At 38.6% G+C, this 15,451-nt stretch overlaps 2 protein-coding genes across 6 annotated transcripts in view; one reads left to right on the top strand and one right to left on the bottom strand.

Annotated features, from left to right (window-relative positions):
- Nucleotides 1–15,451, top strand: part of MNAT1 (MNAT1 component of CDK activating kinase) — a 217,440-nt gene that overhangs the window by 68,762 nt on the left and 133,227 nt on the right. For all 5 annotated transcript variants that reach the window (XR_013995958.1, XM_081090423.1, XM_081090424.1 and 2 more), the window contains exons 2-3: nucleotides 4,135–4,287; nucleotides 6,234–6,307. Coding sequence is in view for 4 of the 5 variants with exons in the window: in XM_081090423.1 (XP_080946549.1) it covers nucleotides 4,135–4,287; nucleotides 6,234–6,307 (227 nt within the window). In the remaining variant the exon portion in view is untranslated. The remainder of the gene's footprint in view (nucleotides 1–4,134; nucleotides 4,288–6,233; nucleotides 6,308–15,451) is intronic.
- On the bottom strand, nucleotides 13,293–14,447 carry LOC308512377 (phosphatidylethanolamine-binding protein 1). The gene has a single exon (XM_081082145.1). It carries the CDS (start codon nucleotides 14,346–14,348, stop codon nucleotides 13,785–13,787), a length of 564 nt encoding a protein of 187 aa, XP_080938271.1. The 5' UTR covers nucleotides 14,349–14,447; the 3' UTR covers nucleotides 13,293–13,784.

Raw genomic sequence — 15,451 nt, 5'->3', positions numbered from 1 at the left:
TTTTTTCCCCCATAACTCCCCTCCTCCCAGTTCCCACCCCACCATCCGCCCTCACTCCCCACCCACTGTCCTCATCCATAGGTGCACGATTTTTGTCCAGTCTCTTCCCGCATCTCCCACACCCCTTTCTCCCCCAAGAATAGTCAGTCCATTCCCTTTCTATGTCCCTGATTCTATTATAATCACCAGTTCATTCTGTTCATCGGATTATTTATTCACTTGATTCTTAGATTCACTTGTTGATAGATGCATATTTGTTGTTCATAATTTGTATCTTTACCCTTTTCTTCCTCTTCCTCTTCTTAAAGGATACCTTTCAGCATTTCATATAATCCTGGTTTGGTGGTGATGAACTCCTTCAGCTTTTCCTTATCTATGAAGCTCTTTATCTGACCTTCAATTCTGAATGATAGCTTTGCTGGATAAAGTAATCTTGGTTGTAGGTTCTTGGTATTCATCACTTTGAATATTTCTTGCCACTCCCTTCTGGCCTGCAAAGTTTCTGTTGAGAAATCAGCTGACAGTCGTATGGGTATTCCCTTGTAGGTAACTGACTGTCTTTCTCTTGCTGTTTTTAAGATTCTCTCTTTATCTTTTGCTCTTGGCATTTTAATTATGATGTGTCTTGGTGTGGTCCTCTTTGGATTCCTTTTGTTTGGGGTTCTCCGCGCTTCTTGGACCTGTAAGTCCATTTCTTTCACCAGGTGAGGGAAGTTTTCTGTCATTATTTCTTCAAATAGGTTTTCAATATCTTGCTCTCTCTCATCTTCTGGCACCCCTATAATTCTGATGTTGGTACGCTTGAAGCTGTCCCAGAGGCTCCTTACACTATCCTCGCATTTTTGGATTCTTTTTTCATTTTGCTTTTCTGGTTGGGTGTTTTTTGCTTCCTCGCATTTCAAATCATTGACTTGATTCTTGCGCTCCTCTGTTCTGCTGTCGGGAGTCTGTATAATATTCTTTATTTCAGTCAGTGTATGCTTAATTTCTAGTTGGTTCCCCAATATAAGATCGAGGGTCTCATTAGTTTTCTTGTAGATCTCATTAAGTTTATCAGCGGCTTCTAAACAGTTCTTGAGAGACCTTAAAAGTGTGGTTCTGAACTCTAGATCTTCCATTGACAATTTTGTCCTGTTTCTTTGTCTCCGCATTTTGTTATGCTTCCTTGGTGCACCCCCTAGTGGTCTTTGTTCGCATTTGTATAGTTAAATCTTGATTGTTGTAGCTAATTCCAGGTAGGGTTTGACCTCCAGGCCAAGTGGCTATGAGAATCAGCTGTGTCAGCAGTGAGAGAACTTCTGTCCTCTAGGGAGGTGCTAATCTAGCCTTTGCCTGAGGCTATCCGGCAAATGCCTGTGTGCAGGGCTTGGGCGGGGCGGGTCACAGGATCAACAGGGTGGGCCGGAGAGAGCAGTTATGGCGGCTCTCAGTCCTGTCCCCAGGGGCTCTGCCTCTCTGAGTCCCAGCACCCGCTGCAAAGCTCGGAGAGAAAGCTGCACTCGCTCTGACCGAAGCTAGGCAGTCCCGCTTCTCCCGCCCAAGTCTGGGTCCCCAAAGACTCGCCTGGATCTCGAGCTCAGAGTCTGCGACTCCCTCCTGATTGAAAACGCCAACCGCGCCCTCCGCCGCCAGCCCGCTCCGCGCGCCCACTCCGCACCTCAGAATTTGACTTCAGCACTGCGCCTCCTCTGAGTGTCCGTATGCGTTTCTCTTTCCTCCTAGTTGTAGGACTTCCACTCAGCCAGCGTTCCAGTGGTTTTGGGTGATGTCCGTTCTGTCTTTTAGTTTCACTTTTGAAGTAGTTGTTCAAAGCAGCAAACTCCGGCGTTAACCTATGCCGCCATCTTGGTTCTCCTCCGATAAGGTTGACTCTTAACATTTGTTGCCCACCTTTAAGATAAGGATGCTTCTCTCCAATTATTATTATTTTTAATCCTCACCTGAACATATGTTTTTATTGATTCTAGAGAAAGAGGAAGGGAGAGGGAGAGAGAGAGAAAGAAACATTGATCGGGTGCCTCCTATACGCGCCCGGATCAAGGATCGAAGTTGAAGCCTGGGTATGTGCCCTGACTGGAAATCGAACCTGCAACCCTTCGGTGCACCGGTTGATGCTCCAACTAACTGAGCCACACCAGCCAGGGTGGAGAATAAATTATTTTAAAAATTATTTAATACTGTTGAAATCCTTATGTTTTATGGCAGATTTAAAAAAAGCAGAGATGTAGAACTAATGGTGGAAACAAAGATTGTATTATGTTTTAATATACAGTATGATCTTTAGAAATATTGAAGTGTTTTATATTACCCGTTGACTGAATTATTGATGGAAACTACTCTTTAAAGTCCTCGTAATACAGAATATTATTTGTGGCTCAATAGTTTTGAGTATTTCAGAATGCTCCTTGCATATAAGTATCTTTAGTCAGTGTAGTTATAAAGTATGCTCATTTTCATCTTCTGTAGTTGTATTTAATTTCCTTTAACCACAAAGATTAGGGGAAATGAACCCCTCTCAATTATCCCAATCCCAAAGTGGTCTCTGTTCTCCCTCTTAGGGATTTTTTTCTCTATTTTGATGGCACTGTTAAGATAGAATGATGCAAAGGTGAAATGTTAGTATTTTATTAATAACCAACTAATTAATAATATAATTGGTAACTTATTAATTTTATTAATAAGGATTAAAAATTCTTATTCTCCTGTTTCATTTTTCTCAGTTAGCTTATTCCATAAGTCAACTAAATTTTGGGGGAAAATCAACTTTTCCCTTACCAATAGAATTTTTCTTTTTCTCTTTGTCATATATATTTTTTGTTATGTATAGTTTATTGAGTATTTATTAACTGTCAGGCACTAGGGATAGAGAACAAGTTAGGCCAAATTCCTGCCCCAATGCAGTTTACATCCTAGTGGTGGTTACAGAAAATGAACACATAAAGAAAGAATGAATTTCAGATAATGCTAAGAAAGGAGTAATGTGTGGCCCTAACATATATCTACTTGGGCATGATTACAACTTGATGATTACATTCTAAAAGGTGTAAATATTTAAAAGTTATGAATCAAGGTAAATCCTTGGTGCAATCTTAGTTTCCACTCTTCATCTTGAGTTCCCTGAAGCCTGCATTCTCAAGACCCAGAAGCTAAAAGAGCTGCTCTCTTCTCTGGCCAGCCTTTCCACTTTCTAGTCTGATTAGTAGCATGGATTTGTTGGGGCAGGGCAGGAATGATTGGGTGGTATCTAGATCCATTTTCATTTTCTGTAGTTGGATTTAATTTCCTTTAACTACAAACATTAGGGGCAATCCTGTCAAAACCCCAGGGATCTGGTACTGAGAGGTTAACCTCTTCAGTTCCTTGCTCTTCTAACTCAAGACTCCTAAGATCTTCCCCATATTGCACTCCCCAAGAGAGAGGAGAGAGGGGATGCAGGTATCTGGGAAACCAGTGTAGGCAATCACTTTGGTGGATTTGGGGCAGCCAACTTTAACTGGTTAAAGTTTTTATAAGTAGTCACTCTTTCTAGGACTTCTTGGGCGTAAGTTGTGGTAGTTTTCTCCTTTCTCTGCGTATTCATATGGGGGCACTCTCAGTTCTTCATCCTTTGGCTTGGGGGCCTCCTTCAGCTAGCACTTCTCTCTTATAATTCCCATTTGTGTAATTGTTACTGAACTTTCAGACTTTCTTACAAGGTTGAAAGGGGAAAAAAAGCCTTAGTCTTAGTGATTGTGGCAGAGGCTTTTCTTGCCCAGGTTTAAGGGTGATACTGGACTGAGAATGAAGGTGACCATAGACTACTCTTTTACATGCCTCTTTGACTCTCCCTATCCTGCTACCTCTGAATCCTCCTAGTCCCCAACTCTATTTGTTTTAATTTGTAAATTTGTTTAATTTGGTAAACCAAATTGGTATTTCTTGGAGTACCTACATCTGAAAAGTAACTTCCAAATGAAAATGAACATTTTCCAAAGACTTTTTGTAAGATTTTAAGTAGCAATGACTAATTTTCCAACCCTAAAAAAGCCCACCCAAATAAACAACTCCCCCCCACACCAGAACATAAAAAGGAAAACTATCTACAATCTTGTACATTTGAATACTAGCTTAAAAGTTATATTTTTCTCTGAACAGGTGTGAAAGTTGTGTGGATTTACTATTTGTGAGAGGAGCTGGAAACTGTCCTGAGTGTGGCATTCCTCTTAGAAAGAGCAATTTTAGGGTACAACTCTTTGAAGATCCTACTGTTGACAAGGAGGTTGAGATTCGGAAAAAAGTGCTGAAAATGTAAGTATTATTGCTTGAATGATTCATTCCACAAAGAGGATTTTAAAAATAATTATTTCAGTAATTGATATCATTATCAAATGTGGACAGTTTGACAAGTATAAATTCATCTATGTATTTGTTCAACAAACATTAAGTTTTTAGAGAACTCAGAAATATTAATTATCTAGCCTTTATAAGAGAAGAGTAGATCCTCTTGATTGATGGCTTCACAATTCATTATTTGCTATTTTTACATTAACTTAGTTAACAAATACATATATTGAGTACCTACTATGTGGAAACACTGCACTATACATATTAGGCTCTAGGTATGGAATGAGTAAGACAGGTACTCTCAAAAGCATGGTAGCATAGGGTAGCATAGAGGTAGACAATTTAAAATAGGTAAACAAAAAATGGGATTATAAATTGAGATAAATGCTGTGAAGTTAATGACTGAGTGTTGATGTGGGTCAGTGATGTCATATAAGGCCTGAGGGGGTAACATTTAAGTTGAGCTCTGAAGGCCATTAGAAAAAATCATATGTTACCTATAATTTATTTTGATATATAGAATGTCCCAAAAAATATATACACACTTTGAATGATTATAAAGTCACTGTTTATTAACATACAGTTCATTTTCAAAATTTAAAAGAATCTACATAAATGAGTAATTTTTTTTGTCAATGCCTGTTTTCAAACTGATGACCGTTCTGGTTCTGGCACAGCTGATAATATGAAGCAATGAAATCACAAACATCAAGAATCATTTCGTTTGGTATTAGTGTGCTCTCAATTCATCAACTTTTGCCAGTTTTGTACTGTAAACATTATCTTTTATGTATCCCTATGAAAAAGTCTAATGGATAAATTTTCTTTGTTCAAAGCTTAGTCTAGCTTCACCCATTATTTCAAATCAGTTAAATCGAAAAAGGAGTGAAAATTAAATGAGTTATCCGCTATTAAAATTTGTATACATTTTTTGGGGGGGACACAGGCTGTCCCCCCAAAATATATACACACTGACTAATTATAAAGGCAGGGTTTGTACTTAAACTGTGTTTTCAAATTTCCAGTAGCATTTTAGGATGAATTTTCTTTGTTCAAAGCTTTGGCTGAAAAGAAAGAAACATCAATTGAGCTATCAGCTGTTAAAGTGTGTACATGTTTTTGGGACACCCTGTATATTTCTGTATGTGTGTGTACACCTATATATTCTTTTTCATTTATAATTTATTTTTTACTTAATAGCTTTGGTTTCATTTTATCTGTCTTGTTACAAGCTACCTTATTGTTTTGGAAGTTTAAAGAGTTCATATACATTTAATCTATTATTGTTTTATTTTATTTATTTTGGTTGAAATATTTATATACTTCAATCTTGGTCACCAGTGTTTTAGCAGCATCTTTCTAGGCACCTAACCAGTTTTTCTTAATGCCCCAAGGGGCTCTTTTATTATTTGAATTACTTCTAGGAAATAGTCTCTTAGATTCTTGTTTTTTTCTTCTTCTTATCATTAATGCCTATGGTTTTCCAATTCTTCAGAGGTATATTTACAAAATTACTCAGACTATAACTGTCATGAAAAATTGGACTGTATTTTTTGAATTAATTTTGAGCTTTCTGGAAATTAAAAAATCTGTAAGAAGTAAGCAGTATCATGATTTCCAAAGATAGACTTGTTTTAAGCTCATTTTCCATTCTTTCAGGGTTCAAGTTTCTTTTTCTTTCTTGCGTAAGAAGGATTTTGTGTTATACCACTCTCTCCTGATTCTACTTCTCTGTAGTCATACTAGTAAGAACAACATTCTTGGTCTAGTCACAAACCTGGTTACAAGAAAACAGTGTTTTATATAGTAAACAATCTTTTTTTGTGTATCGTGTATGAATTAAGTAAGAATAAACAAACTAGTTAGATAATATTGAACACAAGTGATATGTTAATTTTTTTCTCTTATAGATACAATAAAAGAGAAGAAGACTTTCCTAGTCTAAGAGAATATAATGATTTCTTGGAAGAAGTAGAAGAAATTGGTTAGTTTTTAATGCTTATACTTTTTGTGTTCTAATGTGTGCAATTATCTTTTGGGTGCCAAGGAGAACATTTCAAAACTCTAACAAGTTTTATTGTGATACCTGATGTTTACCTAATTATTCCCTGTTGCACTTAATCATGTTTGTTATGTGAAGGCATACTTAAGTAAAGGGTATACTTAAGTAATAAATATTTTGTCTTAGGAAAAATATGATGAATACCACTTTTTACCTGGGAAAGAAGGCTGTATCTGTACATATCATCTATATGTTGGTGATGTATTAGAGTAAACAAAAGGAAAGAATATTCAGATGAAAAAGAATAGGATTTCTAATAACAATGTCCATGGTGACTAAAGCCATATGTTTATCATTTATGCTTCTGTGATACAGTAGTTTCAAAACACTTTGAAGTAGTTGACTATTGAAGTGGAATTCTTTCATTTAGTGCTATTCTAGAATCAGAGGTTAAGGTAATCTTAGCGCCTTTTATTTCCATTGTGATTCGTTAAAAGGATGTTTTCATTAAAAGAAAGTATTGTTTCTGTTTTTCTTAAATAAGATTTCAGAGATGTTAAAAAGTCTGTACATAGTTGTATATCAGTAAAAATTAATGTGGAGGAACCAAATGGTAGCATAGGTAAACGCCTCCCACAACCACATCAAAATTACAACTAAAATACAGAACAACTATCATCCAGAACTGTGGGAAAGCTGGCTGGGTGGAAGTACTGCAACTAGAGAGGTAAAGAAAGCACACTGAACTGGTAGGAGGTGTGGACGTGTGGAAGAGGCTGGTCTGGCACCTGGGTGTGCTGCTTTTTTAATTGGGAGGGAGATTGCCTCTTTGGAGGCCATCTGGAGGAGCAAGGAGCCCCAGCCCCACACCAGATCCCCAGCCCAGGGTTCCAGAACTGGGGAAAGAAGTCTGCAGTAAGAACTACTGACTGTAAAAACCAGTCTGGATTGGGGCTGAATGACAGGCTGCTAGAGAACTAGCTGCTCCTCTTAAAAGGCTGGCACCGCAAACTGAATTTACAAGCTCCTGCTTGCTCTGAGCTCTAGTGCCAGGTGAGGCTCTGGGTGACCCAGACAGATACAGGGAGAAACTGGACTGTCTAGCATCGGGGCAGGAATTTGGGGGCAGCTTTCTTCCAGATGGAGGTGCTTACAGCAGTCATTGTCCCCATGCTGAGACCTCTCCAGTGCAGGGCTGACTGGCAGACATTTCTGTTCGCTGTGCCCTGGAGATTCCCTGAGACCCCGCCCCACCCAATCTAGAACACCCCCCTCTGCCCCCCCAAAAGCTGTCTGCAGTGGCTTTTGCATATGAATGGCCTGTCCTTTCTCAGGCTAAAAATCTGTCAAACAAGCTGCAGCTAAGTCAGGGAGCCCCAAAGCTATCAATAAAAGGCCCAAGGCTGGCACCAGCACCAGCCTGCCTTGCTTCATAGCTGGGCCTCGTCTGGGCACTTCCAAACTCGATACAAAGAGGAGGAATCTGCAGATCTCTCTGTAGCCCCTGCTGGGTGGCCCCAGGCAGTGGCTGACCTTGCATCTCCTTGGAGATCCAAGAGCCAGTGTACCCAGTGGTCAGTGTGAGACCATACAAGATTACAACTCTTTACATCCATAAGTGACACACTCAAGGGGCAGACTCAGTGAGCACCAAAGCCCCACTGAAGCAAGTCCTGCCCCATAAGGGTGTCTCCTACACAGCAGCTCTCCCTCTGTATTCGCAGCTGGTCCCCACAGGCAGTTGGCCTGGAGGTCAATTTCTCCCATTGGTACCAACAGAAATCAAGGCTCAACTACAAGACTGTGCCCACAGCCCACAAAGGGGTGCACCTAGAGTGTCCACCTCAGGTGATTAGGGAGGACAACTACTACATAAGGCCACTCTGTCAACTCATAGAGACTTAGCAGCTACCCAATACATAGAAACAAACACAGGGAAGCAGCCAAAATGTGGAGACAAAGAAACAGGTCACAAATGAAAGAAATGGAAAAAGCAAACTACTAAATACAGAGTTCCAAACCACACTTATAAGGTTACTCAAGAATCTTCTAGAAACCTCTGAGGAACTTAGTGAGACCTTCAAGGATCTTAGTGAGACTGACAAAAAAATTGAAAAGTACCAGTCAGAAATTAAGCATATACTGACTGAAATAAAGAAAAATATATAGAGATTCAAGAGTGGACGAGAGGATCCCAAGAATCAAGTCAATGATTTGAAATACAAGGAAGCAAAAAACACCCAACCAGCAGAGCAAAAAGAAAAAAGAATCCAAAAATATCAAGATAGTGTAAGGAGCCTCTGGGATAACTTCATACATACCACATTTGAATTATGGGGGTGCCAGAGGAAGAGAGAGAGCAAGATATTAAAAACCTATTTGCAGAAATAATGACAGAAAATTTTCCCTACCTGGTGAAAGAAATAGACTTACAAGTCCAGGAAGCGCAGAGAACCCCAAACAAGAGGAATCCAAAGAGGACCACACCAAGACACATCATAATTAAAATGCCAAGGGCAAAAGACAAAGAGAGAATCTTAAAAGCAGCAAGAAAAAAAAGGTTAGTTACCTACAAGGGAGTACTCATATGACCTCTCAGCTGATTTCTCAATGGAAACTATGCAGGCCAGAAGGAAGTGGCAAGAAATATTCATAATGATGAATAGCAAGAACCTACAACCAAGATTACTCTACCCAGCAAAGCTGTCATTTAGAATTGAAGGTCAGATAAAGAGCTTCACAGACAAGAAAAAGCTAAAGGAGTTCATCACCACCAGTGTTATATGAAATGCTGAAGGGTATTCTTTAAGAAGAGGAAGAAGAAGAAAAAGGTAAAGATAAAAAATGATGAACAACAAAGTGACAATAAATACATATCTATCAACAAGTGAATCTAAAAATCAAATGAATAAAAAATCTGATGAACAGAATAAACTGGTGAATGTAATTGAATCAGGGGCATGGAAATGGAACAGACTGATTCTCAGAGGGAAGGTGGTATGGGGGTGTGCTGGAAGAGATTAGACTAAGATCTTTCAGTGGTTCTCAACCTTCTGGCCCTTTAAATACAGTTCCTCATATTGTGACCCCCAACCATAAAATTATTTTCGTTTCTACTTTATAACTGTAATTTTGCTACTGTTACGAATCATAATGTAAATATCTGATATGCAGGATGGTCTTAGACGATCCCTGTGAAAGGGCCGTTCGACCCCCAAAGGGGTCGGGACCCACAGGTTGAGAACCGCTGTCTTACATTCATGTATGCAGTACCTATGGACACAGACAATAGGGTGGCAAGGGCCTGGGATGGGGTGGGAACCGGGTGGTGAGCAGCTATGGGGTAAAAAAAGAGGGACATCTGTAATAATCTCAACAATAAAGATTAAAAAAAATTAATGTTTTTAAAGTTGCAATAATTATCATTATTCATTACAGGCTTAGAAATGATATAAAAAATCATGGACTGTAAAATGAGACTAAGAGAATTAAACAATCATCTTTTAAATTTTTCTCTCAAAACTAATAGCCAAGATATACTCACTTCATTTCTTTTTCTTTCTTTTTTTAAAAAATATATTTTTTTAATATTTTTTACAGAGAGGGAGGGAGAGGGATAGAGAGTTAGAAACATCGATAAGAGAGAAACAGCAACCGGCTGCCTCCTGCACACCTCCTACTGGGGATGTGCCCGCAACCAAGGTACATGCCCTTGACCATAATCGAACCTGGGACCTTTCAGTCCGCAGGCCAACGCTCTATCCACTGCGCCAAACCAGTTAGGGCAATTTCATTTCTTATTTAAAATATGATGATAATAAAATTAATTATTCTTAAGGCTTATATATGGTCAATTTTTAGAAAATTTAAATTCCTGATGGATGGAGTATTCTAATTCCTTTAATTTCTTTTACTAACAGAAAAACCCAGAAATCTTTTTATTTCCACTGTTTCTGAAACTTTTCTGAAATATCTAAGTTCATTTGTTAGTCTTAGCAAATAGTATGTACAGAACATAATTTAGGCTTTTTCTGGGCTATCTTAGTGCTTTGGAACCATTGCTTTTTCATTGTAATTGTTCACTGTGCTTTGAATGTTATCTTAGCAACTATGAATATGGATTTTAGCTGAAAAGATGATGGAATTTGGAAAGCCAAGGCAAAGTAGAAAAGTTAAGATAAGACTTAGATGATAAACCAAAGAGAAATCTTTAAGAACTGGGCAAGTATACAGATATGTAGAAATCTGGCTATACACAAAAATATTAAGTCTAGGACAAAAAGACTGGTCACGTAATAAAGAGAAAGGATACCATAGATGTCACAGAGCAAGTTGAATATATGGTTACAATTCCAACCAGGCAGGCAGGATAACTAAAAGAAACTGATGGATAAATAAGGTGGGGTAGAAGAGATCTTGATTCTGGAACAAGATTCTGGTTGAGTCACAGTTTTAAACATATATATATATATATATATATATATATATATATATATGCACACACACACATATTTTGCTATGAGATGAATTAGTGTGAAAATATGAACAACCTGGGGCTCATAGGTAAAATGAGGTTCATGTCCACAAGTGGGAGTGAGGATTGGCAGGCAAGAGCAAATCTGGATATTAGGACTACATAATACGCAATCCTTTCTTTACCAGAGAAGGAAACTGTGGCTCAGAGCATTTAATTTGAAAATGATTTTATTATGTGTATCTTTATGAAGGACTACCTTCATTTGTAGTATGTTGAAGTTCTCTTATTCATCAGCCTTCATGCAATTGACTCATTGGAGTAACTGACATTTCCCAGTTCTTCCATAAAATGTACTGACTGATGCCCAAAGCATAATGAATAAAGGCTGAATTCTGAAGATGTCCTCAAATACACCTCTGTACTTCTCTCACCTGTTCAGTTATACATTTAGAGCTGTATGCATTGGCATTCAAACCTTATGCCAGTGGTACTTGTTATGGTAATTTAATTAAGTAGTTTATATAAGGTTGGGGAAAAATTGCAAAACTCCATAAGGATTCTGCTTCTCAAGTTCTTGGTCCACTTTTAGAAAACAGAAACTGAACAATATAGATGACAGGTATGGTTTGTACAAGATACTTCAATTAAAGACTACATCTTGGCTTATGTAATTAAGTTAGAAAACCACTGTACACTTACTATATATGTTTTAAGTTTGTGTTTAGGAGTATGTATGTTTCCTTCATTTAACAGGTCTTTAAAAATAATCAACTATTAATCATGATTATGTTGGGTAAAGAGCAGTTCTATTGTACTTGAAAATATTGATGAAGTTTGGAACCTAGTCTCATAGACTTATAGTTTATTTTCTGAACTTCAGTTCAATTTTGCAAATATTAACTGTTCTATGTGAATTGCTTCACTTGCTGGGGTCATATGATTTTTTGCCTTCAGTAAATTTAGACTCTAAAGGGGGAGATAATTATGTAAACTAATGACTATAATTTAATGTGAAAGTAGCGTAAGAATTTATGAAGTGTTATGGAATACAGATAACAAAACAATTCAGCATTTAGGAAATACAGCTATAGTTTGATCTTAAAAGATGAATAGGAATTTACCAGGTAGAAAGGGATGGAAGAACCTTTATAGCAAAAAACAAAGTCACGGAGATATAGGGTGTTGAGCATATTGGAGAATAAGCATGTAATCTGCTATGGGTAGCTAGAGCTAGTTGGTGAATGACTAGAAACAAGGCTTAAAAAACAGACTAGGCTGTCAGCTAAGCTGTCAGGGTAAGAATTTATTCTATGACTAATAGTGAGCCAATGGGACAGTGTTGTAGTGGTGTGGAATAATGACAGGTGCTACTCAGGCTTGGTAACCCTTTTTAAAGATCATTCCAATAATTTGGATGAGAAATCATCAGAACTTGGAGTCGACAGCAGGGATGATAGATAAAGTGGGTGTTTTAGAGATAGAATATCCAACTGACTAATTTGACATAAGAATGAGCAGGAAGGGTGAATTAGAATAATCTGACCTTGAGCAGTTGTATGGTATTCATCAGGAAAATAAAAGCTGGATTTCTTTTTGTTTTATTTTGTTGGGTGGAAAGTATAGAAATGAAGGAAAGACTAGTTTAGCCTTTTTGGGTGTGGCTCCACCATTAGTTGTGTGTTGTTCTGATTATAGTATACATAAACTTCCTTTAAATATCTTGTTTCAATGGCTGTTTACATTGTGTTTTATTTTGCTTTCAAAGATGATTAGTTAGGCCGGCTGGTGTGGCTCTGTGGTAGAGCATGGACCCCCTCCCTCCACCTTCCATCCCCAACTAAAAGGTCACGCGGTTTGATTCCTCCCCAGGGCACTTGCTGGTCTACAGGCTTGATCCTCATTAGGGGGTATGCAGGAGGCAGCCGATCGATAATGTTTCTCTCTCATCCATGTTTCTATCTCTATCCCTTTCCCTTCCTCTCTCTAAAAATCACTAAAAACATATTTAGAAAAAGATGACTAGTTAGATGTTTGGTATATCTGTATTGGCTATCTCTGTTAATCAAAAGTATAAAATGTTAATTTTTAAATTTTTAATTGAATTTATTGGGGTGACATTGATTAATAAAATCATATAGGTTTCAAGTGTACCATTCTATAATACATCATCTGTATATTGTATTGTTTGTTCACCACCCAAAGTCAAGTCTCCTTTCGTCACGTCACCATTTATCCCTCCTTTACCCTTTTCTACCTCCCTTTTCTTCTGGTAATCACCATATTTAAAATGTTTATAGGAACTTCTAAGTGCCAGATTGAGCTGTGTTTATATTACTCATATAATAATTTTTATAACTCAATGAGAGATAGACTTTTTATCCCTATTTTATATATGGAGACAAGGTAGAGAGAGCTTAAGTATTGTGCCCAAGGTCACATTGGTAGTAAATAATAGTATCAAATTTTTTTTTTTTTTTTTTTTTTGTCCACACAATGTTTTTATTTTTATTCAACTGTAAGCAAACGGCAGAATTAACACAACATTTAGCAACTCCAAACTGGCTTTTGTTACACCAAGGAAGAGCGATACATCGAACAGGCCGACTAACGGGTTTCAGGTCGCCCCTCACCCAGCCCTGCGGCTCAGCAGGAAAGGGACGCTCCGATTCCTTTTCCAGGGCTGCTCCTCAGAGGACACGCCTTTAAATTCTGGGTTGTTCTTATATTAACGATCTGATGACCACATCACAGTACCAAAATAGCCCCCAAAATGGAGTTCAAATCTGATCAAAACATAAATCCAGGGTGTGTGGCCCTGCACAGTTATGAAGGACAGGTAGAAGGAAAAGACACCCTACAGCTCTATCTGCTCAGGCCTCGCCTGTGAGAGTGGGAACAGGCAAGAGGAGAAATCAACATGCATCACTGAACTTGAGAACACTGCTTAGGGCCCCGGGGCGATGTCTGTCTCCTGGCTTTCCCCTACTTCCCAGCCAGCTGCTCATAGAGCTTGGGCACATAGTCATCCCATTCAGCCTGGTAACACGTGCCGGCCACTGGGGGCCCGAGGTCGTACTTTTTGCGGAAAGATGCCACCTTGAATTTGCCACGGTTGTCTCCAGATCGGTTGCTGAGAACGGGCTCGTCACACTTCAGCGGCTTGGCCTGCTCGTAAACCAGCCAGACGTAGCGGTGAAGGCCTGTGCCCTTGGGAGGCCCAGAGCCCACATAATCAGAGAGGACGGTGCCACTGCTGATGTCGTTGCCCTTCATGTTGACCACCAGGAAATGGTGCCATTCCCTAAATTTGGGGTCCTTTCTGCTTGGAGCATCTGGGTCTGTCAGGACCAGGGTGTAGAGTTTACTTGAATCAAGGCCATCCCATGAAATACCAGTGGGCCGGTTCTTCACCTGGGTGGGCGTGAGCACTTTGCCCAGCTCGTCGACCTCCGCCCCGGAGTATTTGACCTGCAGCGGGTGCTTCGGGCTCTCGTCCACCTCCTGCAGGCTCAAGGGCCCGGACCACTGGCTGAGGTCCACCGGCATCACGCGGCCGAGCGGGGACTAGCGGGGAGACGCGGGGGAACCGGGCGCAGGCCAACAGCACCGACTGGAAGCGGTTCCCAAACAGGCCGGAGACCGCGCGAGCCCCCTCAAATTTTAAACATAAGTTTTTCTGACTCTCAGAGACCATGAAAGTGCTTGGTAGTGTTTGAGAGTAGTTAATAGTTTGAGTCTAAAACATTGGTTGCTGATTGGTAGAATAGTGGGAAATAAGAGAAAAAAAAGTATAGGTTGTGGCCATATTTTGAAGGCTCTTGTGTTTGAACTTGATCTTATAAGTAGAAGGGTTTCCTTGAAGATACTTAGGCCTAGAGTGACGAATAGAGTTGTTAGTGTGGCTAAGGAATCAGTGTTTGAGGATTTATAAATGAGGGATTGGTCATTTTGTTATGTAAATTTCATTGTGAAGAAAAAATGTTAAATATTAGATTTTGAATAATTGTGTAAAATTACAATGTAAGGGCACACATGAAGATGAACTTTCTTATAGCATTAACAATAGGCTCTTTTCTGTGATTATGACAATCTAAGCATAAAAATTCTTGTTCTTTTTGGCCTCAGGGATTATCTCAAAGGTTTGTTCTTAGTTTCATAATAAACAGATTATTCTTTTGGTTCAGGGTATTGCTTATTTTGAAAGGGCGAGAAAGTCCTAAGGGCTTTAATTATAAATTTTGGATGTCAAAAAGACTTGAAAATTGTACCTAAATAACTTTAAATCTTTCAGAAAATACAATAGGTTTTTTGTTGGCTTTTAATACTTGACTAAAAGCAGGTCAACATCTGAGCTACACCAGTATCCAGATAAAGGGCCAAATGATTGTATAGAAATTTATCTTCTGTTTCTTTTTCTTTAAGGCTATTATACCAACCTGATTCATTGTGGCATGAATGAGACTTGCTTCATTTGAAAAGTTTTTAAAATCCACTTTTGTGAGATTTTTGTTCTTGTTTTTAAAGGAAGAGATTTGTATTATTTATGATTCATATGCTATATTACTATTAACTTTGCTTTCTAAATTAAAAAATGAAATAAACAAATTGGTTATTTTAGTTTTATTAGAATTCATCAAAGTTTTTAATAA

Source organism: Myotis nattereri, assembly GCF_964212035.1.
Source record: "Myotis nattereri genome assembly, chromosome: 1".
In the NCBI taxonomy this organism is placed as follows: domain Eukaryota; kingdom Metazoa; phylum Chordata; class Mammalia; order Chiroptera; family Vespertilionidae; genus Myotis; species Myotis nattereri.
Note: the sequence above shows the minus strand (reverse complement) of the source record. Positions and strands in the feature narration are given on the sequence as shown.